Below are 26745 nucleotides of genomic sequence, written 5' to 3' on the forward strand. Positions count from 1 at the left end.
AGCAACTGAATAAAGAGGTGAGTGGCACTACTGTCCCTGTCCAGCTCAAGGCAATTCTTCTTAAACACTTATGACATGTAGGGACAAGCATGTATTATATTGTGTTTACTAAATAATAAATGACATTAATAAGTAATACATGAGTTAAAGATCCAAAATACATACCTTAACAAACATTTGCATGTCAATAGCTTTTTATTTTTATTTTCTTAAAGATTTTATTTATTCATGAGAGAGAGAGAGAGAGAGAGAGAGAGAGAGAGGCAGAGGGAGAAGCAGGCTCCCAAGTAGCAGGGAGCCCGATGCGGGACTCGATTCCAGGACTCTGGGATCATGACCTGAGCCGAAGGCAGACGCTTAACCATGTGAGCCACCCAGGCGCCTATGTCAGTAGCTTTTTAGACACTGCTTTAAACGCATAACTATCACTTAAGATCAACTGATGGACTTGAAATAATGTAAGAATCTCAAAAGAATACATGGTACTTTCTATAAGAAGCCATCACTATCAACATAAAGCCTACTGTTTTTAAAATTTTTTTGTTGTACTGATAAATCTGTACTAATTCCTTGATTCCTCTGGTGAACAATGGCTTACAATGCTAGCTAGGTTTAGAATTGTCAGCTGAGGCTATTGAAGAGTATAAATGGCCTCAGTGATCCAGGTTAGCAAAGAAGCAGTTGTCTTTGAGAAGGCTCTAATTTTAGATCTCAGGAAAGTAGAAAGTTTATCTTAACCAGAAAAGAATACGCTCTCTGTTGATAGCAAACTTTGTTAATGTGTGTAGATCTTTAACTCATTTATTACCTAATAGTGTTTAGTAAGCACATGCAAATGTGGTAAACAATAGCATTCATTAGAAATACATTGTAGAGGGGCACCCGGGTGGCTCAGTCGATTAAGCGTCTGCCTGCGGCTCAGGTCATGATCCCAGGGTCCTGGGTTCGAGCCCCACATTGGCTCCCTGTTCAGCGGGGAGCCTGCTTCTCCCTCTGCCCCTCCCCCTGCTTGTGCTCTCTCTCCACCTCTCTCTCTCTCAAAAAAAAAAAAAAAAAATTACATTGTAGGGTTGCAGGCACTGTGGGTTTGGATTTTGACTCTGGATTTTTTATTAGGAAGCTTTTTTACCTTGAAACCCCTTCAGCAACTGTGATCTAAACAAGAATTTAGCCCTTGTTTACTTCCTTTTAAGAGATTCTGGAAATCCTCCACAGCATGTAACAGTAGTGCTAAACCTAAAAAAAAAAAAAGGTCAACAATTAGGTGTTAATTGTTGATTGATTTCACCCTGTGATTGATTGGTTTCACCCTAAAGACTCCAGTGAGACTAAATGGTTAGTCATTTTTCTGATTTAGTATTTCCTTCCGTTTCTCAGATCCCAGGAGAGTTGTTATAGGTTTTAGATGAGACAATAAGGATCTTTGACCTCCATTCTCAGAAAATATCTGGCATTATCTCAAATCTGAATTTGAACATTATTACAGGGGGAGGGATAAGGAGCAGCATCACTAAAATGAGACCCACGTCTACTTTGTCATCTTGGTATTAGTTTTGTCAGACTTCCTGGCACAATAATAATTTTCAAATACATTTTTTGAAGAAAATGTATTTAGAATCAACTATCATATACAGATTAAAAAATTATGTCAAGTTTTAGGTGGCCGTCTGAATTAATGAGAAAATGTTTCCCTGATAATATCTTGCAGTGTGGGTAGTATTTTAAAGTTAAATGACTAAATGCATTGGGCCTAACCCAGGCCTGGGTCAGAGCTACAGTTGAAAACCTCTGGGGCTTAAAGAATCGTGCCGTTTATTTAAGCAGCAAGGGTTATATTGCTCTCAATTTCCATTAAATCAACATGCATTAGGTATTAAGCAATTAAAGTTCAAAGCCTTTTGGGAAAAAAATGAGCAGTATAGACCAGAATCACAATCTATCTCGTCCCAAAGGGGCATGGAGCTATATCTGCCGGAAGCGTCCATTTAAATTCCAGCATTACAAGGAAAATAACTCCGTAGCTGTTAACCGTTTGCAAAAGTTCACAACGATTTCGGGCATTCCCCACACGTAAAAATTATTAGTATTATTTTAAAAAGAGAGCGAGAGCAGACCAGAGGCAACATGAGAACAGAGTTGGCTACGCCAGAGACATTTGCAAAGGACACTACACATTTTTTCCTCGCTTGGCACAATGTACTACGGCGCACCGGATTTCCTGGGACATGCTGGGTGGCCGACATTTTCCCTAGCAGGAAGTTTCACACTTTTAAGATCTGAATAGATGTTAAACGCTCAGCTAAAGGCCACGCAGCTCTTTACCGTCGAATTAAACAGCGGTGGGAGCCGGCGGAATAGCCCCATTTTCCACCCAGTGCAGAGCGCGGCCGTGCCTCCGCCGCGGGCTCCGAGCGCCGGCGGCGGACGGCGAGCTGGGCCCCAACGGCCCGCGGGGAAGCGGCGGCTGCCCAGGACGCAGCCGCCCCAGGCTTCCGCCTCCCGGTCCCGCTCGGCTCCCCCGGCTGCCTCTGTTTCAGGGACGCGGAAACCCCGTAGGAGCGGGGCGGGGGGGGGGGGGGGGAGCGCGGTTTGGCCACCGCTTGCTGCAATATTCTTCCGCCGCAAGGCAAAGAGTCCCAACCTTCCCCCAAGGCCCTGGGATTTCCAGCGGCCCTGTAAGATCGAGAAATAACCAAATTTGGATTTTCCCACCCACTCGCTTAGGATATTTTCCGAGCTAAGGACCCCAGGATTACAATTTGGTGGATGACCGAAGAGCGACGAGAAAATTCCTCCGCAGAAAACGGGTTCCGGCCGCGAGCCTATAAAAAACGGGTGGCGCGGTACCGCTGTCTTTCCAGTCGGGCGCTGAGTGGGTCTTCGGATCATGTCTGGTGGCTCCGCGGATTATAACAGGTATGGCGCTTTCTCGGCGGTGGTGTAGTGTGGTGAAGGTCATATGACACCGGCGGAGATGGTAATGGACGGCGTGGAGGCAGGGAGCTCTGGGTTCATAGGCGTTTCCTTGGGGTTTAGCACGCCTCTGCCCTTCGAGAAGCTTCCATGATGGGTAAGGCCTGGATTGCGGGGAGGCAAGGGTACAAAAACAGAGTGGTTGGAGGGTTTTTTTTTTTTTTTTTTCTCCTGAAGACGCTTTGAAATCCCGGCCGCTTCTCCTGCCCGTACGGAGGAGGTACAGTTAAAGCGGTGGCGCAGGCAGCAGTCGAGACAGTGCAACGGGGCCCGAAGCTTTATTTACGGCGGAAGGCGCGAGTTGCAGTGCTCGACTTTAGGTGGGGTGGGGGTAGGGTGACAGCGGCGCCCGCTCGCCAAGGCCACAAGGCGGATGGGACCGCGCCGGCAACGGGGTCCCTGCGAACCGTTGGCATCGCTCTCGCCAGGCCTCAGCCCGCGTCAATCACCCCGGCTTGCGCAGTGTAAGGGGCGGAGCTCAGCGCGTGGAGCTCTCGCGAGACGGTCTGCCGCCGAGACGGGAGCGCCTGGCGCTCCGGCCTGGGGGAAGGGCCGGCGTCCGTGGGGCCTTTCCTGGGCGTCCCCTGTTGCCGGCTTTTGGGCAGGCGCGCACAGAACATTCCGTACCCTGCACCGCCAGCTTCTTTTACTGCCTTGGGGGTGTACACGTGCAGGGGAGGGTGGCCAGATGAAACCGGCTGTATAATAGGGCTCTCCCTTAATGTGTAGTTAAGGATGGCAGGGGAAAGGGATGTTATCTAACTGCAGTATTTTTGTCAGCAGAGAACATGGAGGCCCAGAGGGAATGGACCCTGATGGTGTCATCGAGGTAAGAAATGGTGGTTGATTTTGAAACGTTGGAAAGGTGAGCTTGTTCATCCCATTTATTGTCTCTTTTATATGTAATTTACAGAGCAACTGGAATGAGATTGTTGATAACTTTGACGATATGAATTTAAAGGAGTCTCTTCTTCGGGGCATCTATGCTTACGGTTTTGAGAAGCCTTCAGCTATTCAACAGAGAGCTATTATTCCTTGTATTAAAGGTAAAAGAACTAGTTAGTACTTTTTAAAAATGGATTAACTGTTCTAGAAAGACCTGGACCATAAAAGGGAAAGTAACTTCTGGGGGACTAGCACCTGTTTGTATTCCTTAAAGTGAAATGATGGCAATCATCTTTCGGGACTGACCTGAAATGAAGAGAATACTCATTGCTGATCACTTGATTATTTGGGCATAATTAATGTTCCAAACGGAATACATGGTGTGAACTAGAAGTGGCGGTTTGATGTGGGATCGGTAAATATGTATCCTACTTTTTTTAGGGTATGATGTGATTGCTCAAGCTCAGTCAGGTACTGGCAAGACAGCCACATTTGCTATTTCCATCCTGCAACAGTTGGAGATTGAGTTCAAGGAGACCCAAGCACTAGTATTGGCCCCCACCAGAGAACTGGCTCAACAGGTATTGATAGTGTAGTTCAAAAAAACTGCTTGCGTGTTGCATAGGTTTCAGGTTTCACAACTGTGAAGAATTTAAAACTTAGTATAAATTGGTCCTATCAGTAAGAGCCTTCCTTTTTAATTGTCCATGCATGCAGGGAGTTTTTGTTGAAAGTTAAAAATAGGAATTGGGTGTGCAGGTACGGTTTGCAGGGTTGTCTTAACAGATTTGAGAAACCAAAGCTTTTCAGGGTGGACTAGATCTGTCCCATTTTTAAGTTTGAATGCAGTTGTGCAACATGAAAACTGCAGTGACATGTTATCATTTGACTGTCTCAGTAGTTTGTGATGCATCTGTTGCATGCTATGTTTTCAAAGCTCACTGCTATATTGGCTTTGAAGTAAAACCTTGCTAATAAAACTAGGTTTTATTAAGGTCAAGAGGACATAAGGTTCAGTACTTTGGGAAAAACTGAAGTATCAACAAGTTGTCCTAGATATAATTGCAGAGTTCCACTATTTACACCTTCCTACACAATGAAAAGCAATGTAGGAAATGATTTAACTAAAATCATTAATTAACCTAGCTGGTATCTGGGGCAACAGGATCCCAAGTTTGACAAGGCACAAGGAAGACATGTTAAAGGCATTTTATCATGAAGCAGTTAGATCAGTCTGCATTTTAAGCTTGGAAATAGTTAAGTATTGTGCATGCATAGAAGCTATTTGCAGACCAGATATTTGCCATATGCTTTGGAAGTTTAGGCACAGAGCCTATAATTCTACTGGATAATAATTAAGGTTTTGGCTTTTAGATCCAAAAGGTAATTCTGGCACTTGGAGACTATATGGGAGCAACTTGTCATGCCTGCATTGGTGGAACCAATGTTCGGAATGAAATGCAAAAACTGCAGGCTGAAGCACCACACATTGTTGTTGGTACACCAGGGAGAGTATTTGATATGTTAAACAGAAGATATCTTTGTAAGTATTGCTGTCCAATGAGTATAATTTGTTACTTAAATAGTATCTCTGCGCATCTAGAGCTGATAGTGTGTACGACTTTCTTTGTCAGCTCCAAAATGGATCAAAATGTTTGTTTTGGATGAAGCAGATGAAATGTTGAGCCGAGGGTTTAAGGATCAAATCTATGAGATTTTCCAAAAATTAAATACGAGTATTCAGGTGAGTTTAATTTTACTCCCTGTCCTATAGTAGGTTGGGGCTTAGGTTTAATGCAGGTGTACTGATGGATTTGTCCTTCCCCCTGCTTAAAGCAATTATAGTGAGACAAAGACACTAGGTCTCAGTTTGAGTATTGTGAAAGTTGTGCTATTTGTGTGACCATATAATCGTTGTCTTTTTAAGGTTGTGTTGCTTTCTGCCACAATGCCAACTGATGTGTTGGAAGTGACCAAAAAATTCATGAGAGATCCAATTCGAATTCTGGTGAAAAAGGAAGAATTGACCCTTGAAGGAATCAAACAGTTTTATATTAATGTTGAAAGAGAGGTAATTTAATTACTTAACAATTAAGATGTAGTTCATTTTTTAGCCTTCTTGTATAAGCACTGTGCTAAAATTGCAGAAACTAGGATTGCCTTAGTTTTTGTAATAATGCTAGCAGAGTACACACAAGAAGAAAAGTAACTGCACTAGATTGTAAAGACTGGGGTGGACCTCTTTCTTAATGTCCAGTGTCCTTTGTCTTAAGATTTGGTGCAATATGTCTTGGATAGGCTTAACAGAATGAATTTCTAACGAACCTGAATTGGAAACTAGATTTTAATAACTGTTAACTTTGAAAAATTGTAGGAATGGAAGTTGGATACACTTTGTGACTTGTACGAGACACTGACGATTACTCAGGCTGTTATTTTTCTCAATACAAGGCGCAAGGTGGACTGGCTCACTGAGAAAATGCATGCCAGGGACTTCACAGTTTCTGCTCTGGTAAGAGGTGTTCTAGTAGTGATAAGTGTATTTTCATTAAAGCAGGATTTAGACTACAATATAGCTGTTAAGTGCTGTGTTGTCGTTCCCCCTGCTCAAAATAAAGTTGTTTCTTAACTATACCTGTCTGCTATACCCCTGCAGCAGCCAGGGACGCTTGGTCTCATACATGTCAGTAAAATTAAATAGTTGATTTGACTGGTGATTCTTGAATTAAGGTTTGTTAATTTGCAGCATGGTGACATGGACCAGAAGGAAAGAGATGTTATCATGAGGGAATTCCGATCAGGGTCAAGCCGTGTTTTGATCACTACTGACTTGTTGGTAAGTCTCTCACTGTTCTTTTTAATCTACCAAAAGTTTGTTTTGGGGGGAAGGTTTTTTGATAACCTTTACCAGTTTGGGCTCTTTGGGAGAGTAAAGAAAAGACCACACTCCACAGTGGGCTATACCACTTACCATAGTTCACTACTATTTTGTGGCCTACATTACATAGCTGTCTAGCTCTTTAAATTAGAATTTGAACACTGTACCATTGTGTTTCAGGCTCGTGGGATTGATGTGCAACAAGTGTCATTGGTTATAAACTATGATCTACCTACCAATCGTGAAAACTATATTCACAGGTGAGTAGGTGGCATTTTGGCTGTTATTGTATTGGCAAAATGAATTCATGTGTGGCTTTTCTACGGATTGATTTGTTTGAAAGGTAACTTCGTATCAGGAAAGCAGAAAGACTTAGTAACTTGGTAAGATGTAACTAAAATTGTACTTGGGAAGATTGGTCAACTACAGTGGGAAAACAGTTGTAAATGTTGCCCAAATTGTGGACTTACTACATACAGATCAGGTGGTTTAGATCTGTTGGTCTTAGCTTATTTTTGAGTTTTTAGTGAAGTTCTTGTGTCCATGTGCTTGCTTTCTTGGTGATTCCTCTGTAGTTGGGATTTTCTTGGTGTTGTCTGGTAGCAATTTGAGCAGACCCTGGTTTAGTTATAGTGGCTTTATCCCTAAGTAAATTGAACTGTACTTTGTTATATGATGTAAAAAAAGACTTTTTAAAAAATACAGGAGTCGATAGCAGCAGTTGATGACGAGATGGCGCTCAGAAACGGCGTTGACGTAATTTAGGACGTGGAATCATAAGCGAAACCGCACACTGTTTGAATAAAGAGCGAGTCGGTATTTATATTTGTTTTTCTTTTGTCATGATTATTTGATATTTTTAAGTTGTTCCAGCCAAGGCATTTTTGTACGTTAGTCTCTTAGGCGGTTTGTGTTGTCTGGTTTCTATCAGGAAGGTAGAAAGCTGTTCTGGAGGTAAACACGTTTGAGTTAATTTTGAGTTACAACGTGTGAAACTGAGCAAAAAAAGCAGTGATAAGTTTGGGTCACCATACCAAATACTTGTTTTCCCACTGGAAAAAGTTGTAAGTTTTAGACAATAGTTAACCTTGCAGCATTTATATTTACAGTTTACAGTTCCAGAGGTGCGTCGAAATGGATTTACATAACTGTTCTTTTTGTTTTATCCCTGGTGTTTACATCTGTCCCAGGCTGACATCTGCTCTTGGCTGGCCCACTTTGGTATGGGCTTTAATTTCATTACCCCAAACACAATACTGTCATCTGCTTTAAAAGTAATGCTCAACAAGACACCTGATAAAATCTCATTTTGCAGCCAGACAAGCCTTGAATCCTTTTGGCACTAACTGCAAAGGAAGATTTTTTTCTCTAGATATTGATTAGCAGCTAGTGCGCTCCAATTAGAAGCACGAACTATAACCCTATTAAGTAAACAGCAGCTGATGGTTAACAAGTGGATCATCATGTTCAGTAGTTCATTCATACTGGAGAAGTAACATTCTAATTGCTCTGATTTCTTTTTCTTACACAGAATTGGCAGAGGGGGTCGATTTGGGAGGAAAGGTGTGGCTATAAACTTTGTTACTGAAGAAGACAAGAGGATTCTTCGTGACATTGAGACTTTCTACAATACTACAGTGGAGGAAATGCCAATGAATGTGGCTGACCTTATTTAATTCCTGGGATGAGATAGTTTTGAATGCAGTGCTCGCTGTTGCTGAATAGGCGATCACAACGTGCATTGTGCTTCTTTCTTTGGGAATATTTGAATCTTGTCTCAATGCTCATAACGGATCAGAAATACAGATTTTGATAGCAAAGCGACTTTAGTCGTGAGCTCTTGTGAGGAAAGGCATTGGCTTTATCCTCTTTAGAGTTAGACTGTTGGGGTTGGGTATAAAAGATGGGGTCTGTAAAATCTTTCTTTCTTAGAAATTTATTTCCTAGTTCTGTAGAAATGGTTGTATTAGATGTTCTCTATCATTTAATAATATACTTGTGGACTAAAAGATATAAGTGCTGTATAAAATCAGCCAATTATGTTAAACTAGCATATCTGCCTTTATTGTGTTTGTCATTAGCCTGAATAGAAAGGCCTTTAAAATTGATTTTTTTTTTTTAGAAAGCATTTGAATGCATTTTGTTTGGTATTGTATTTATTCAATAAAGTATTTAATTAGTGCTAAGTGTGAACTGGACCCTGTTGCTAAGCCCCAGCAAGCAATCATATCCTAGGTAGGGTTAAATCCCAGTAAAATTGCCATATTGCACATGTCTTAATGAAGTTTGAATGTTAAATAAATTGTATATTCACTTTAAAGGTGCTTTGGTCATTTTATTTTTATCAGATCATACTTGTAGCTTACAAAATTGTATCTTACAAAAATGATCCTTTCAGCAATTCTGAGTTAACTGCTGCATCACCGTCGCACAGAGGCTGATGAGTTGTAGATGTTCATCAGCACCATCTGCTAAGCATTTATCTACTTCCTATAAAAAAACTAAAAGTTAGGAAAATTTGCCATTGAGTTGTATTTAACACATTTTGCTGAAACGTGAAGGGCCTACTTACAGCAAGTTTTTCTGTGATAATGGATTTCTGTTTATCAGAAAGGTTATCATTTTCTACAACCACATCATGAAATTGATTAACAAGCTGAGTTGCTGCATGGCCCTCATCAATTAAGTCCTGCAACAGAAACAGTTGAATTTGGTAGGACCATTATTTTTTCCTTCCCCAAAGTTACCTGTAAAGTGACTTACTTTTACCACAGCTTCTAGTTTATCAAAAGAGCCACTCTGACACGCAGCAAATATTCCATCAATAGTCTCAGCTGGCATTACCTAAAGTTTGAGAGAATGCAAAGGAAGAGAACTTGGGAAGAGCCTCATGCTCCTATCATGGAGCTCCAGAAAGCTACTGAAATAAGCTTTTTCAGGTAACCATAACCTAACCCTGATTAGGTAATAGTGATGCATTTTGCTTTTAAAAAAATTTTTAATGCCCCTGAAGTATACAGATTTTTCTTTGCTTCTGATAGTTTCAGGCTTGGGCCACGATGGGACAAGAACAACTGAACTGGTCAGTGGGTGAGCAGCTAAAAATTCTCCCCAATGGCTCGGACCCAAGTGGTTCTAACTTCCTCATCAGTGGCTAACATTATCAACTAGTTTAAAAAGGGAATTTAAAGGGAGGTGCCCCCTTTCCTAGTAAAGATGTCACTAGTGAGATTGCTTTTACAAAGCTTATAATACCCAGAAAATTAAAGGGGACTAATGCTACCAATTTCATAACGGTATGAAAAATATCTTAGGAGCGAAGTCTTAAAAGTAGTACTTAACATACTAGTAGAGATGAACCCTGACAAATGATTTCTCCAAGTGGGATATTGCCCTTTTATATATGACCCTTTGTCAGATTTGTAAGAACAGGGATATCTGTTAAATCTCTCTTAACTGCCATATCACTGAAGTGTTGTGATGCTTCCAGGTTATTTCCATATAACAGTTTCTAGCATAGTTACGTAGCACATGCTATAGACTAAATGTGTTCCTCGGGTTTCATGTTAAAAATCCCTACTGTGAAATTAAGGTGAGAACTTTGGGAAGTTGATTAGGTATGAGAGCAGAATCCCCATGAAAGGGATTAGTACCCTTATAAAAGCTCTTTCTGCCAGAAAGGATACAGCTGAGTCCATGAACCCTTAGGAGTCTATGTACTAAGAAGTTGGTCCTCACCAGATACTCAATACAGGTATCTTGACCTTGGACTGCCCAGCCTCCTGAACTGTGAAATTTGTTTATAAGCCACTCAGCTTACAGTATTTTGTTAAAGCTGCCTAAATGGATTAAACCAGCACATAATAAACATTCTGAATACATTTGTTAGATGAAAATTTTCTATGAGCCCCAAGCCCAACCAAAATTTCTAAAATTATCTCATGTTCTTACCCCAGCAATGTCTGTGATCACCTTCTCTGTGATCTCCTTTCCACCTGTTAATCGGGTAGCACTTTGAAGAAATGTAATGGCTTTTCTTAAATCTCCTTCTGACACTTTAACAAGATAAGCTATTCCCTGAAAAGAGAAAAAAAAATTTTTAACCTGTGATGGCCAATGAAGACTTTGACTTTAATAAAGAAAAGTGAAAAAATGCTGTTTTAGCCTAGAGCTGGTTGGAGAAAAACATTTTTGGTTTTAAGGGAATGTTATCAGTCCTGTAATGACAAAATTCATGGAGATAGCATCAGTCCAGTGGAAGGCTAGAGATCTCTTGTCTTTGAAAGAAATCTGCAGAGACAAAGAAATGTTCCGTATTTCTAATCCTATTTTCTTGAATACATAAAGACGATTCAAGTACGGTTAAATTCTGTTAAAATGATAAGGCCTACATATCCTCTTCCACCAAAATTTCATCACAAAATTCACTCCTCAAGTGAAATATTAGGACACTAAAATCTTATTATGCAGAGATTTGTTATCGGCGAATTTGCACTATGTGTTTGAAATCTGCCCCAGTTCTGGCTCTCTGAAATATTGGTAATAAACTTATAATAGTAACAAGAAGGCTGAACCTAGACATTCCAAGTGTTGCTCTTTTAGCTTAACTTTGCCTGAAGGCATCAGAAATTAAAGCACCACATTTGATGCTTTTGGGACCTCTTAGGAATTCGTCAAAGGAATTCGTAATAACAGTATTTGTAATAATTAGTAATTACCTCATTGCTAATTCTCACATGTTCTTTATCAGCAATGTCTAGTAATCGCTGCTGTTGAATTTTATCTGACAGTGGTTTGAATCGGAATTTAGAACATCTAGACGTCAGAGGTTCAATTATTCTGTAAAATATCGGGGGGGGAAAAAAAAGTCAGTATCTAAAGATTTTCCCCCAAAGAACTCATTTTTATCAAGAACAAATCAAGACTTGATGGAGGAGAAATTATTGTAGCCTTGAAACATTTACATTTTTTTCTCTCCCTAACTGGAGTTATCAAAACAAGGCTGCCTACCATCTATCTTCAGGACAATATACATACCGACTGACATAGTTACAGATGAGACAGAATCGCGTGGTTTTAGACTCCTTCTCCATGGTACGTCGTAAAGCTGCCTGAGCAGCTGAGGTCATAGAATCTGCCTCATCCAGAATCACAATCTTAAAAGGAGGACATGGCTTCCCACTGATTCAGAGAAACAGGGAGTTATAATTCATATACTGTCACCAAAATCTAATTTTAGAAAACTCTCATCATCCCAAAAAGAAACCCCATGCCCATCACGCCTTCCAGTTCTCCCAGCTGTAGGCAATCTTGGATCTCTACTTTGTCTCTACAGATCTATTCTGCACATTTCATATAAATGGATTAATACATTGTCTTTTGTGATTGGTTTCTTTCACTTAGCATGCTTTCAAGGTTCATCCATGTTGTAGTATGTCATTACGTCTTTCCTTTTCATCGCTAAATAATATGGCAAAGGGATATACCACATTTTATTCGTTCATTCATAGGTTGATGGATAGTTGGGTTGTTCCCACGTTTTGACTACTATGACTAATACTGCTAACGAACATTTTTTAACATGTTTTGAATAGACCTATTTTTTCGTTTCTTATGGGTATACACCTAGGACTGGAATTAGTGGGTTATCTGGTAACTCTATGTTTAATTTTTAGAGGACCTGCCAAACTATTTTCAAAATGTCTGTAACCATTTTACATTCCAACCAGTGAAGTATAAGGATTCCAATTTCTCCACATTCTTGCCAATATGTTGTCTTTTTGCTAAGAGCTATCCTAGTATGCAAAAAGTGGTATCTTATCATGGTTTCGATTTGCATTTCCCTATGGCTAATGATGTTGATGAGCATGTTTTCATGTCTTTAGGGGCCTTTTGTATAGTAGTCCCCCCTTATCCACAGGGAATGTGTTCTAAGACCCCAGCAGATGCCTGAAGCCCTGGATAGTATCAAACAGTATATAAATATATATATGCTGTGTTTTTCCTATACACACATACCTATGAAAAAGTTCGATTTATAAATCAGGCACAGTAAGAGATTAACAACAATAACATCATTACAATATAACAATGAAAGAAAACAATTTTAACAATATAGTGTAACAGAAGTTATGCAACTGTGGTCTCTCTCAGAATATCTTATTGAACTGTACTCCCCCTTCTTGTGATGTGAGATGGTAAAATGCCTATGTGATGAGACAAAGTGAAGTATGACATAGGCACTGTGATGTATGTTAGGTTACTTACTAATGACCTTCTGATGATTATGTCAGAAGGTGAATCATTTGCTCTGGACTTCAGCTGAGTGTAGGCAAGTGAAACCATGGAAACTGACTGAAACCACAGTTAAAGGGGGACTACTGTATCTTCTTTGGTGTAAGGTGTATCAGCTCGCCTTTTAAATTGGGTTTTCTCTTGATTACTAAAATGTACGAGTTCTTTATATATTCTTGATCCAAGTCCCTTATCAAATATAGGATTTATATGCATTGTCAATCCAAGGTAGATATCAAAAATCAGTCATTCACTTTCTACAAATTCTTAAGTGTGCTCTGATATGAATTTAAATATATACCAGGTTCCAAAAAATTTAATCTTAGAACTGTGCCACATAAGACTATAAGTAGCTGACTAAACATCCTTGTTTAACTCAGAGCAGTCCTATTTAAATTATTAATAATACTTCCTCTTTTACTCTAAAAGTGTCTCAGTTTGGACAATAACTTATATGGTCACCCTAATTAGGAAATATACACTGAAGCTTAAGATACCTGACAGAACTTTTTTTTATAACACAATAACAAAAATCAGGATATTTTACTAGCAGTGTACCACCAAACTACCAAATTTGATTAATAAACACTCCTTAGACAAAACATAAGTTCAAAACCCTTGACAGCTAAACAATTTAAAATTAGGTATTATAATGGAAAGGTCATTTCTGGGTTTAAATAATTTAGATAAAAGGACATCTGGCTGGCTCAGTCAGTAGAACAAGCAGCTCTTAATCTTGGGGTTGTAAGTTTGAGCCCCATGTTGCTTGTAGAGATTACTTAAAAAAATAAAATAAAAAAAATATACGATCTAACATGAAAAAGGAGTTGGACATTTGGCAGAAACGTATTTTAAACAAATGCAATGACATGGTATAAAGAAGGAAAAGTGGGCTTTACTTACTCTGAACGACTTCCTGACACAGTTAATTGAGCAAAATTCTTCACTTTTTCTCTAACTACTTGTATTCCACGTTCATCGGATGCATTTAACTCAAGAACCCTTAATCGAAAAAGTTCAGGCCTATGTCAAAATGAAACAAATATGAAAAATAACAGAGCATATAAGTAACTGAGGTTTAAGCCACATTTTAACAATTGCACATTCTGTAGTAGTTTAAAATCCACCTAGTAAGTACTAGATAGAAGGCATGCAATCACTTTTGTATTTATTTTGTAGAGACATGCAGTTTAAAAAAACAGGTAGATGGTATCACATAATAAAATTTTAAGTCAATTTTCCACTTAAGATTATATCATAAACATCTTGCCATGTCATCAGAACCACTGTAAATACCATTTTAATAACTATATGACATTCTATCCTATGATTGTACCATCATTTACTTATTCTTCTATTGTTAGATATTTAGCTTTAAATATAGTACAATTTTAAATAATGCTCCAACAGAGCATATTTTCAATTATTTCCATAGGGTAGCTTGCTATAAGGACTATTACTGGATTAAAATATGAACAGGTTTTTTGAGTTTAAAAAAAAATTATTAAAAATAGCTCACCATAGGGTCGTCTGAGAAATCAAAAGAAAATTAAAATAACTGGCACACCCTGCCAAGTCTTTGTTTTTGAAAACTTTCCTCTACTTTATTATACATGTATTTATTTTTTAATTAAAAAAACAAGAATTGGGACTTAGTTTTGTCTTTAGTTTTCCTAAACAGCATGATAACCTAAGCATTTTTCTATGGGCACATTCATAAAGTTCTGTGCATATATTTTCCATTTTAAAACTACATATACTATGAAATGTGGAATTCATAATTAAAGTTAATTCTAAAGGACAAACATTATTTTTAACAGGATATTTTAAAATTATATAATCTGGACTGACCTACTCTCAAAAAGTATTAATAAACTACTTGGGTTTCATTATGACTACATTGCTAAGGCTGGTTCATCAGGTTGGATCTAAGTTGTGGAATAATCAAAAAAGCCCTTTTATAATTTCCTTGAGAAACAAAAATTGCTATCAAATAAAATATTAGGTTCACAGCACCTTCCCCTTTTTTCTTCACATTTCAACATAACTAATTATCTGTACATATTTGGTGGTTTCAGAGGCATCTGATTATTTTCACATGTAGGATTTCAGATGTATCCTTTGACCATATGCCTGATATAAAAGTTCTGGATAAATTCAAGATAGCCTTTGGTACACTAGATCTTAGCCAAAAGGCTGAGAAGTGATTAAGACAGACTTTGCTATTGGTGCATGTTTTAGGGATATCATACCTGGGCCGATATATATCTTTTAACTCTAGGTAAAAAGCTCATCTACAATGGTTGGTAAGCCAAGACAGTCAATCCTGGAAGAAGAACCTAAGAAAGTGGCTAACAGAGGTCTTCTGGTATACCTGGAATTCTGCATCAACTACTACATATTCTGCTCACACTCAAGATACTTCAGGTCAAGGAGCTGGCCTAGCCACTCCAAGGCCAGAGCAAGAAAGAACTCTAGAAGGAGTGGTGTGAGGTCATTAGCACGAGACACAGATGTGTGAACACAACCACCGTTAAGATAGTGATGAAAGTATTGGCATGAATAAAGACAGGATGGGTCCTTTGGGCTCCAAAATCAAAATGAAAAAGTTAGTGACGACAAAAATCATGAGGCTTCCTATGTTGTAGTACATCAAACATTTGAATAAGGTTCAGAATGAAGATTACAAAAGATGCAGGCAAGCTTATTTATTGGAGGGGAGGAACTGGAAACGGGCCCACTGAATTAATAAAAAATACAGAAATAATAACCTTACAAAGAAACAAAATACAAATTTTTAGTTAAAGAAAAGCAGAGATTTCTGGTGTCAAGTCTTTAAAAAAAGAGAGATTTCAACTTACCCAAAAAGCTCCCTAGCTGCTGCCAAAATGGTGGATGTTTTTCCAGTTCCAGGTGGCCCATAAAACAAGAGATTAGGGAGCTGTAGAAGTTAAATTTTATTTTTTAAAAATTGTATTCTGGTACAAATAGATGAAAATGATGACTAAAAATGTCTATGGAACAGTGCAACAACTTCCCTAATAAGGCACATATCTGAATACAAATATTTCTTAATATAACCAGTATCACACTATTAGTAGTTGTGAATCCTGCTTTTTCACATAATACTATACTTTCCCCCCAAATGTCTAATATGTTAAGCTGAATCAATATTTATTACTGTTTTATACCCAATATACCTACGTGAGTTTTCAGAGCAGGAATTAGATACCTTTCTTTCTTTTTAAAAAAGATTTTATTTTTAAGTAATCTCTATATCCAATGTGGGACTTGAACTCATAACCCTGAGATCAGGAGTGCAAAGCTCCACCGATTAAGCCAGCCAGGCGCCTCGAAACCTCTTTTTTCTGAAGGGAATCTCAGGCTCCTGTCAGTTCCCTATCCCACCCCTCTGCTCAGGATTGGGCAGATTTTATATAAGAAAGATTTTATATTTTATAAAGATGTCCATTGCTTCAAGGGGGAAACAGACCAAAGGAGACCTTCAATTTGGCTAATACAAAGGAAAAAGGAATGAAAAAGACTTATCAGGGCTCTGGATGAGCTGATGTACCAAGAGTAGGGGTGGGGAAAAAAAGTTTACTAAGTGCCTGGCAGTACTCTACTCCATGATTATATACCCTGTAGGGATGCCCACATATGCCAGGGAGAATTAATTAGAGGAAGAACGGGTAAGACTAAATCACTAATTATCTTCTTTTATACCTTAAATCTCACCGGCTTGGCTCCTATCAAGCAGGCAACTAATCTGTGGTACAGACTGATAAATGTACTAAATTCTAATGAGCTCTGTCATAAAACTGCACTCTTCAGTATGTCCTTTCACGTACAGAAATCACTGCACATGGGAAACTAGACAGCAGTTTATTTGCTTCCATTCTTGCCTAACCCTCCACCTTCCCATCCATTCTTCACCCAAATCAGATGCCCCTCTGCTTGCTACTTAAAACTGTTCACTGGCTTCATACTCCACCTAGAAAAACAAAACCAGACGAACAAAAACCAACCTGTATTTATGAACGTCCATGACCTGCTCACCTTTCCAGGCTCCAATTTACAATGAATTCCAACAACTAAGCACTTATGGCCTATCCCGTCCCCCAGCTAGGGTCTGACTGCTTTTTTCCTGCTTTGCCAACTTCTACTACATTACAAGTCAGAAGCCTTCCCTGACCACCCAATCTAAAGTGGAACTCCTCTGTTACTCTCTCATCAAGTCTTTGTTGCACTTAATTCAACTTGCAATTATTTATATACAATAGTTTACAATTATTGTTCTTTATTTAGTGTTTTGGTTTAATTTTAAAATATGTCTACCTCACTAGATGGTAAGCTTAAGGTCAAGAACCTTATTTATTCATATCTGTATTCTCAGCATCTTGTATAGTACTCAACATGTGTACAATAAGCCAATGTACAGATAAATATATTAACTGAAGACTATTACATTGGTAGCATACAGCTTAAGATATGAGTTGTGCTACTTAAAAACAAACACCAAAGAACCTCCTAAGCTTTTTGACTGGTTTTGGTATCAAGGTAATGTTGGCCTCATGGAATGAATTTGGAAGTTTTCCTTCCTCTTCTATTTTTTGGAATAGCTTGAGAAGAATAGGTATTAACTCTTTAAATGTTTAGTTGAATTCACTTGTGAAGCCATCTGGTCCTGAGCTTTTGTCTGCTGGGAATTTTTTGATTACCAATTCAATTTCATTACTAGTAATCGGTCTATTCAAATTTTCTGTTTCTTCCTGATTCAGTTTTGAAAGATTGTAAGTTTCTAGGAATATTTATCCATTTCTTCTAGGTTGTCCAATTTGTTGGTATATGCTTTTCCATAATATTCTTATAATTCTCTGTATTTCTGTGGTGTCATTTGCTATTTCTCTTCCTTCATTTCTGATTTTGAGTCCTCTCTTTTTCTTGAGGAGTCTGGCTAAAGGTCTGTCAATTTTGTTTATCTTTTCAAAGAACCAGCTTTTTTTTTTAATATTTTATTTATTTGAGTGAGCGAGAGACAGCATGAGTGGGGAGGTGGGGAGGAGGAGAAGCAAGCTCCTCGCTGAACCAGGAGCCCGATGCAGAGGCCGATGTGAAGCTCGATCCCAGGGCCCAGGTATCATGACCTGAGCTGAAGGCAGATGCTTAACCGACTGAGCTTAACCAACTGAGCCACCCCGGCGCCCCTCAAAGAAGCAGCTCTTGGTTTCAATGATCTTTTCTATTGTTTCTTCTTAGTCTCTATTTCACTTATTTCCACTCTAATCTTTATTATTTCCTTCCTTCTGGTAGCTTTGGGCTAGTCAATTTGGGTATGTGAATTATATTTTAAAAAATTCCTAGGTTCTTTCATCTTTATTATTTTGATTCATGCATACCTCAATATTTGTAATAATTCATCCACGTAACTATCACATACAATAACTTAAGTTCCTTAAAACATGGTAAAATTATTAAACCTTACATTATATAACAGTGATATATATGGTATACTCAAGAACTGTATGCCGAATATTATTTCTTAAAATTGATTTCTGAAAATCATCTACTGTAATTCTACTTTAAAACCTATAATTCTACTTTAAAATCTTTCAATGTACATGAGAGAGTGTTGCTTTGGCAGCACATATAGTAGAGTAAATGAAAGAATGAATTATTTTTCTTTACTCTGTAGAATTTTAAAAATTACTTCATCTTTAAGTTTTACAAAACTTAGTCTGAAAAAAAACATAAGATATTAAATAAGTGTTTTAAAAGAGAAAGTTCTTAATTCAGCCTTGTAAGATAGATGGTATAAAGTCAAGAACTGGGTCATAATCCCACTACATTTGCCTCAAGGGTTGAGAATACGGCCAATTAAAATATATCTTGTCCTGCAATCTGTGTAATTATTACTATACAATTAAAACTGTATATTATAAAATTAAAAGGTAAAGGTATTTGGATCAAATCAAAACAAAAATTGGCAAAGAAAAAGATTTTAAATAGTTTGATAAATATAACTTCTTTCAAAATATATACTATTATAGTGTAATTCCAGGAAGTGAATAATGGCAGCAAAAGCCAAAAGAAACTCTAATTCTAAAAGTAGCCAGGTTGAAAGAAAGGAAGCAAATCTTCCTGGGGAATAAAGCAAAAACCACACCCCACTTTCATCTGCAACTTTTCCCCTTCTTTCACTAAGCTCTTAAAGCACTTCATCATACACAATTTTAAACTGCTAATTCTTCCTATGGGCTTATCTTGTCTCTGAATCATCTAAAATGCAAGTCATTGAAGAATTTTTTTTATCCCACATATGGACAGCAGAAGCCACAATGCTATAAGCAGAATTAAATACTCATTTTTTGTATTGTAGTTCAAACCAAATCCTAACATTAGGTGAGCAATTACTTTCAAAGAATCTCTGACTCTTCTTTATAATGCATATTATTATCTATTATTCTCTTATTTGGCTTCCACGTTTATTCTCTGTTGTCTCCCCACCAAAATCAAAGCTCACAAGAAAAGGGACCCAGTGTGTCTAGTTCAGTGGTCTCTACTTAAGTACTACATAACAATGCCATAAGATAGGAGATGCTCAATAAATATTTGAACTAATATACAGCTAGTATTTAAGGGGGGGCAGGAGGTTATAAAAGGAAGGAAAAGAATGAAAACAATTAAATCTTAATTTTAAAAAAATTTAAATCTTAAATCTCCCAATGACATGAAATATCATCTGCTACTCACATCAGCTCCTTCTAAAGACTTTTTCAGCACTGCAACTACTTCTTCCTGGAAAGCAACTTCATCCACACATTTTGGACGACTGGAAAAAAACCCAAAGAGATTATTTAGTATATTATAGTAGGCACAGAAATGTCTTAAGTGTTCCTTTTGCTAAAATATCAATGATAATACTCATATATTGGTAATAAAATGGGAAACTTTCATAATTAGAAGTAGGTGGAAACCCCACTTGTATTTACTTTAAGCTCATACATACTGAAGGAGTGAAGTCATTTTTCCCTTTATAGATGCAGTTTACATCTATAATGCTTACAAAAATTAAGCAAAAAGATCTTATTACACCACAAATGTCAACTGGTTAAAAATTTAAAGTGAACACTTACCCAGAAAGTAATATATTTTGACAAGATCATGCACTTACGCTGAAAATGAAGGACTATTTAATAACCTCAGGATAGGCAACTATTTTGGTTAATATAGTTAATTGACCAATTAACTATATTACCAATTACCAATTTCATCCATCACCTAACTGCACAAAAAACACCTAACCAGTCACTTGATTGAGAGCTAACTAAATAACAAGTTTAACCAAGATGAAGTATAATAACATATAATTTTCATCTTACATCATTAACTGGTGATTTTAAGAGAAGCTGGAACAAAGTTATACTCCTAACCCTAAGATTAGGCATTGTGCTTAATTAGCTAGCCCTTCTTTGATTTATAATTTTTTTTTAAAGATTTTATTTATTTGAGAGAGAGAAAGAGAATGAGAGACAGAGAGCACGAGAGGGAAGATGGTCAGAGGGAGAAGCAGACGCCCCACCGAGCAGGGAGCCCGATGTGGGACTCAATCCCGGGACTCCAGGATCATGACCTGAGCCGAAGGCAGTCGCTTAACCAACTGAGCCACTCAGGCGCCCCTGATTTATACATTTCTAATTAATCAGGTCAATGCCAGGTAGGAATTTTAGGTCAGATAATGTTTTCTAGGGAAACCAGCATAAGTTATAAGCTAGAGTTTCATATTCAAATACCTGCAGGGGCCAGGGAGAAAACAAGAGTAAAAGAAGGCAGAGTATAAGGCAAGAGAAAACAGAAGGAACTATGGTGAACTGAGGAACATATGACCTTTCCAGAATGAGAAGCAGTACTCAGGTCCAACTAACTATTGTCAAATGAGAACCTACATCTAGTTCTGCCTAATCTCTTGAGAAGCTGAAAAGCTAGATTTTTTCCCTTTGTATACTTTATTTTTTTAATTAAAAATCCAGATTTTTATGTGAAATTTCCCATTTTAAAAATCACTGTTAGTGCCAAACAAAACATATGAGGGTCTTATTTGACCTGTAAGTAATCTGCAAACTTTTGATAATAATTGAGCCTACACCAGGGGTTACAACTACTTGTCATAATATCACTTAACTGATTGAAATTTAAGTGCCACTTCAAGTGTTGTTTTTGCCAAAAATGTATAAGCAAAAACTCAATGATTTCCACCTATCCGTAATGAAAGGCTCGGGAACAGATTATTTGGATTTATGTAGAACTCCTGACCAAGAGCTTATGGCCACATTCTAGAAATTCTGTTTTCTCTTGCTGTATCTCAATCCCTAAAACCATAGACCTGAGTTATAGGAAAGACCTTAGTTCATCTATAAAACAATTAAACTAGATCATTTGAAGGTACCTTCAGTTGCAAGGTTCTAGGACTTACATATTTGGGTGCTTTTCAAGGACGTCTAAACAAAGCAAATCATCCCCCTCCTGAGTAACAACAACAACAACAACAAAGTGACTAAAATGGTTAGAGAAGTAATTTACTAACTACGTCAAGAAAAATATAAGCATTCTTACTATTTTTCCACCCATGGAACAGGTTTGGTTTTCTTGTTCTCTCCACTGCTTCCAGCTGTGGCAGCTACTCCTCGATCCTTCAGTGACGGTTTAGTACTGACAGATGTGCCTTTTAGAAAAGCCTGCATGGTTACTTCACCCTGACCAGAAGCAAAACAGAAAAGTTCTTTTGAAATCATTACAAGAAAGTGGGAAAGCACACCTAGCACACTTAACCTTGTGCAAAACACTCCAATAATTACTTACTAAATAAAGGACACCACCTCATGACCTAGCATCCCCTAAATGTATCATGCTGAGAGCTACAGGGACAATCAAAGAGGCCAAAGTGCTTAAGGAACTTAGAATCTATTTATAGTGAGAGTTACAGATCAAAGATAAATCTTATGACTGAAAAAATTTGAAGAGTTCCTCACTTTTTGACAAATATGATGTCATTAGTGGCCAAACTGTGCATGGGCATCTAGTCTCTTCCATTCCAGTCATGGACCTAGCTCTAGTTCAGACCCTGGAATGGACTTAGCAATGAGGAGTGCTGGGACCACAAATGAGAACTTTCATTTCTTTTCCTGGGCCTAGAGCTCCACTTGAGGGCCTGTTTTACTGGTAGAGACAATGGCTGCCTTCAGAGCCTGTTTTGTGGGGAGGGTTGGGCCGGGGACTGTGCTGTTAAAATGGAAAGCACTCTTTTGCTAATAACATGCTCATCTGAAGAAATCAAAACGAAGCAGAAAAGTATGAGTTGTTTTAAAAAGTCATACAAAATCTTACCCAGAAGATAACTACTATTAACATTCAGGTAAACTTTCTTCTAGGCAGCAGAAAGCTGTTTTAAGGACAGAAAAGCAACATTAGCTTGCCTGAAAATCCCCAGCATCAGTGGCAATTCTACTTTTTTCACTGCTTTTCCCCAGTGCCTAAAGCAGTAACTGGTGCACGACAGATGCTCCATAATATTTGGTGACTGAATTACCATTTATAAGACTCAGCTTCCCCTGCTATAAAAGGAGTTAAGGCCTATTCAGTAAGGCAGTTAATAAAAGAATAAATAAAAGTTAAATAAAAGAATTGTGAAAGCCCACATGCTCTGTTGGTGGGAATGTAAACTGGTGCAGACAGTATGATGAACAGTTTCCTCAAAATGGAGTTTCCTCAAAATGTTAACATTGGAGCTACTGTATGATCCAGCAATTCCAGTATTGGGTATCTATCCAGAAAAAAAAAACCAAACAAACCTAAAATCACTAATTCAAAAAGATATATGCACCCCTATGTTCAATGCAGCACTATTTACAACAGCCAAATTATGGAAACAATCTAAGTGTTCATCAATGGATGAATGGATAAAGATGTGATACACACATGTAATACTCAGCCGTAAAAAAGAATAAAATCTTGCCTTTATGGCAAAATGGATGGACCCTGCAAATATTATACTAAAAGAGGAAGTCAGAAAGACAAACACTGCATGATTTCACTTACATGTGGAATCTAAAAAACAAAGCAAACAAAAACCCAGACTCGTAGATACAGAGAACAGACTAGTGCTTGTCAGAAGGGAGAGGGCAAAAAGGAGGAAAGGGGTTAAGAAGTACAAACTTCCAGTTATAAAATAAATAAGTCATGGAATGTAATGTACAGCATAGGGTATATACTCATAATTTCACAAACGTCTAATCACTGTTGTACACCTGAAACTAATACTGTATGTTAATTAGACCTCACTTTAATAAAAAAAAAAACACACACAGAAAAAGCATACTTCTGTGTACAAGTACTTCTGTGCTTGGGATTTGGATACTCAGTAATGAAGGGCTAATAACTGTAAACAGCCAAGCTTTTGAACGTTACTGGACTACTCCATCCCTGCCAGATGCAGTAAACACTAAACAGTACTACAGCCCAAAGCAGGGCTCTGAAAGATGCTGTACGGAGCTACCACTGCGCGAACCAGTACGGAAGGGGAAGACATAGCAGGGGCGTTAAGGGCGCAGGAGCTGAGGAAAACGAAGGCTACCCTCACAATTTCTCGGGCTGGTCACCTGTTATCCCAAGCTCCCCGTACTCCCGGGCACTGCTTGGGCCTTTCACCCTCTCGTCTCCGGAGGGTGGACGCCGCCGGCTCGTCCCTGGGGCTTCCAGGATAGGGAAAGGGCGGGGTGGTCGCAAAGTCCTAGCTCCGTTCCCAGGTGTGAGACTACCAGGCCTAGGAAGCCCCGAGCCGCCACACCCGGTGACACTTACACTCGCCGCCGTCGGCACGGTTGCCCCAGTTCCCGCCACCGAGCGGCGGGCGAAGGGCAGGGCGGGAATACGCGGGCACGGCGCGCGTCACTTCCGGCCCGTCGCGCGCGCTCCTGGTCCACTGAGCCGCTAACTCGTACGCCGTTTTATTTGCACAGGTGAGACGGGCTTTAGGGACACCTCGACTGGGGCGAGAATGACTACGGAAGTGTAAATAGAGTTCCACCTGTTGTCGTGCATTCCTCCGACCGGAGGCCGCGGGACAAGGGAGATTGAGCGCGACAGACGCGGAGGAGCGGCTGGGGCGGCGGACCCGGCATGCTCAGCGAACGTGGGCGGGGAGGGGTCTGCGGCTGCTCCCATACGTGGGGGGCAGGGCGGCGTGCGCTTCTTCTGTACCCGCTGTCCCCGGAGGGCTTCAGGAAGCCGGCTCTCTTTTTAGGCACGAATGTGCAGACCCTGTACCGTACTGTGGACATCATTGGTGGCCCTGGGGCGTCTCACAGACTTTTCTGCCGCGACACAGTTCGGCTAAAAACCTGCTTCACCCCACAGAAAGGTGCGAATGGAGAGGGTGGAGTCGGCCCCTCGCCGGAAGAGGGCGCCCGGATTATCCTGTCCACTTCCTCCTGCTTCGTCGTCGCCTGGGAAACTGTGCTTTAAAGCTAGAGACGTCTGAAGACGATGTCTTTGCCCTTTTGAACGCATATGGCTTATACCTCTACTACTAACTGGCCATTGGTGAGAGGGAGCATCTCGGCATGCGGATAATAGTCATTTTCTAATCCCAGAACTCTGCCCAGAAATCTGGTGGTGCAGACCACTCAAGACAAATTAAAAGATTGATAATAATGTTTAACCCCACCATGATACATGCCCTGTGGGCTCCAGGCAAGTCTGAGGACTCCCTTTTTATCTTTACCCATTTCTTATTTTAGTTCTGAAATTTTCTTAAATCTAACTGAAATCTGACCCTTTTTAAATGCTACCTTTGCTGGGGCGTCTGCCTTCGCTCTGGTCATGATCCCGGGGTCCTGGGATGGAGCCCCCTGCATGGGGCTTCTTGCTCAGCGGGGAGCCTGCTTCTCCCTCTCCCTCTGCCTGTTGCCTCCCCTGCTTGTGCTCTCTCTCTCTCTCTCTCTCTGTCAAATAAATAAATAAAATCTTAAAAAATAACAATAAATGCTGCCTTTGCTGCACGCCTTTCCCCTAGCCCATAAGGGTGGTCTGGGTCTTCTCCAAATGAATGGCTATAAAATTTGGTATAATCTCAACATGATATTCATTGTTAATTTTACATGTTTATTCATTTTTCTTTTAACAAAGCTTATGACACCAAGGTCAAGGTCCTCATTGGAAAAAAAAATGGGATGCTGGCACTTGAAATAGGGTCATCTGGGTTGATGCATTTGAAAATCTTAAATTTCCATACTTCTTTAAATGCTGTTGATAACAGAAGTAGCCCATTCTTCCCTGTTAAAGGCTGATGCTTTTCACTTGTGGAGATATGTATAAGCTTGATGATGCAGAGGTTTCTGCCTTCTAACACAATACGTATATCTCCTTACTCCTCAACGGTGTACCGCACTCTCCACTCCCGACCACCAGAGCTATAGTGAGGATGAAGAAACACTGGGCTGGCTAGTGGTAGAAAAGGACTACATGCTGAAGGAGCTGCAGGACTGGTTAACACAAACTGACTGACAAGCAGGAGAACAAATATGGTACTCTGCTGAATGGAAAAGGGAGAAAAACCTGTGATGTGGGATATAATATCCTGGCTAAGAGTTCAGATGATAGTATTTGGTTGTCCCTTGGAAACTTGGAGAAAGCAGTGACCCACACTAAGTAGAAATGCCCTGTGGTGGCAAGCACTGGGGGAAGAAATCAGACACTTGACTAGGATATACTACATAAGGCCAAAAAGCTACTAGCCTCCTCTGTTCTTAGGATACAGTGTTCTTGTCCAAAGTGACAAGGGATGTGCTAATGGGGGCTCCAGTATTGTTAAGAAGCAGTGGAGGGCTGTCCTCCATAGGCCAAGGCCACTGGTAGGAGATGTTAGGATGGAGCAGGGTTTTTTGATGGGGACAATAGAATTCCAAAACAGAAGCCAGACAACAATACTTAACTCTCAAAAGTAAGCCAGGTATAATTGTTATCATGAGTGGCAGTGTCAGAGGCAGTCAGAGAGGTCTGACAGAGAGCTAGGGAGGTGATTAATACAGCATAGCATCCTGAGAGACATGATAGATGAACAGCAAATGAGAGTATTGCTCAATCTACAGAACCAAAATAAATCCAAGATGGATGATCAGGAGGCTGACCACAGCCACGACAATAAAAAGTCTTGATCACTTTCTCAGTTTCCAGACCTGAATTGGTTTTCCAACCCAAATCCCATTGACTGACAGAGAAGCTCATGAAAAAGAACCCTCCAAACACCAAGGCAAAAAAAAAAAAAAAAAAAAAAAAAATTTAAAAAAAATGAGGTAATGTTTTCCTTAGTCCTTCTCCAAAGACTTTTAGTCATATAACTATATACTGAAGGAAGAGGAATACAAAACCTTTCAAGGACTGTTGGATACATGGTCTGAGTTGAGATATCTAGGGGCCCAAAGCATCTTTATAACTCCCCTCTTGGGAGTGGGGTGGATAAAGGATAGGAGAAATGGAGTTCTGACTCAGGTCTGGCTCATGGTAGGTTCACCTACTCCACACGCTCATCTGCTGGTAATTTCCCTAGTTCCCAAAGGAATAATGGAATGGGCACGCTTAGGTATTGGTAGAACCCACATTGGTTCCTTGGCCTGTGGGATAAGGGCTATCATAGTGGAGAATGCCAAGTAGAATCCACC

General features: G+C 39.4%; 2 protein-coding genes and 4 non-coding genes across 17 annotated transcripts in view; 5 read left to right on the top strand and 1 right to left on the bottom strand.

Moving 5' to 3' along the window:
* Positions 1 to 2674: 2674 nt before the first annotated feature.
* EIF4A2 (eukaryotic translation initiation factor 4A2) lies at positions 2675 to 9056 on the top strand. Of its 5 annotated transcripts, none has more exons than XR_003518040.2 (12): positions 2675 to 2916; positions 3757 to 3802; positions 3887 to 4019; positions 4300 to 4439; positions 5233 to 5401; positions 5493 to 5602; positions 5786 to 5929; positions 6233 to 6370; positions 6605 to 6694; positions 6917 to 6996; positions 7442 to 7552; positions 8268 to 9056. XR_003518040.2 is itself a non-coding variant. In XM_027583796.2 (11 exons), exons 1-11 carry the CDS (start codon positions 2888 to 2890, stop codon positions 8410 to 8412), a joined length of 1224 nt encoding a protein of 407 aa, XP_027439597.1. In that variant the 5' UTR covers positions 2675 to 2887; the 3' UTR covers positions 8413 to 9056. The 5 variants fall into 5 exon arrangements, 2 of the variants coding, with proteins under 2 accessions (XP_027439597.1, XP_027439596.1); XR_003518038.2 differs by having other exon boundaries at positions 2811 to 2916; positions 3754 to 3802; XR_003518039.2 differs by having other exon boundaries at positions 2811 to 2916; positions 3754 to 3802; positions 7442 to 7548.
* Positions 4130 to 4198, top strand: LOC113919133. The gene has a single exon (XR_003518860.1). It is a non-coding gene; the product is annotated as a small nucleolar RNA SNORD2 (small nucleolar RNA).
* LOC113919129 lies at positions 5972 to 6147 on the top strand. Its single transcript, XR_003518856.1, has one exon. It is a non-coding gene; the product is annotated as a small nucleolar RNA SNORA81 (small nucleolar RNA).
* On the top strand, positions 6410 to 6541 carry LOC113919091. The gene has a single exon (XR_003518823.1). It is a non-coding gene; the product is annotated as a small nucleolar RNA SNORA63 (small nucleolar RNA).
* On the top strand, positions 6721 to 6860 carry LOC113919102. The gene has a single exon (XR_003518832.1). It is a non-coding gene; the product is annotated as a small nucleolar RNA SNORA4 (small nucleolar RNA).
* Positions 8845 to 26745, bottom strand: part of RFC4 (replication factor C subunit 4) — a 29284-nt gene continuing 11383 nt past the window's right edge. For 3 of the 8 annotated variants that reach the window (XM_027583786.2, XM_027583794.2, XM_027583787.2), the window contains 10 exons: positions 21644 to 21783; positions 19784 to 19862; positions 15892 to 15971; positions 13934 to 14053; positions 11774 to 11917; positions 11455 to 11575; positions 10688 to 10813; positions 9500 to 9580; positions 9309 to 9425; positions 8845 to 9226 (listed from right to left, as the gene is read on the bottom strand). In XM_027583786.2, the coding sequence (XP_027439587.1) occupies positions 9131 to 9226; positions 9309 to 9425; positions 9500 to 9580; positions 10688 to 10813; positions 11455 to 11575; positions 11774 to 11917; positions 13934 to 14053; positions 15892 to 15971; positions 19784 to 19862; positions 21644 to 21783 (1104 nt within the window). In that variant the 3' untranslated portion in view covers positions 8845 to 9130. The other 5 variants (XM_027583788.2, XM_027583789.2, XM_027583790.2 and 2 more) reach the window with 5 other exon arrangements.

This window comes from Zalophus californianus, chromosome 1 (genome assembly GCF_009762305.2).
Source record: "Zalophus californianus isolate mZalCal1 chromosome 1, mZalCal1.pri.v2, whole genome shotgun sequence".
Lineage (NCBI taxonomy): Eukaryota > Metazoa > Chordata > Mammalia > Carnivora > Otariidae > Zalophus > Zalophus californianus.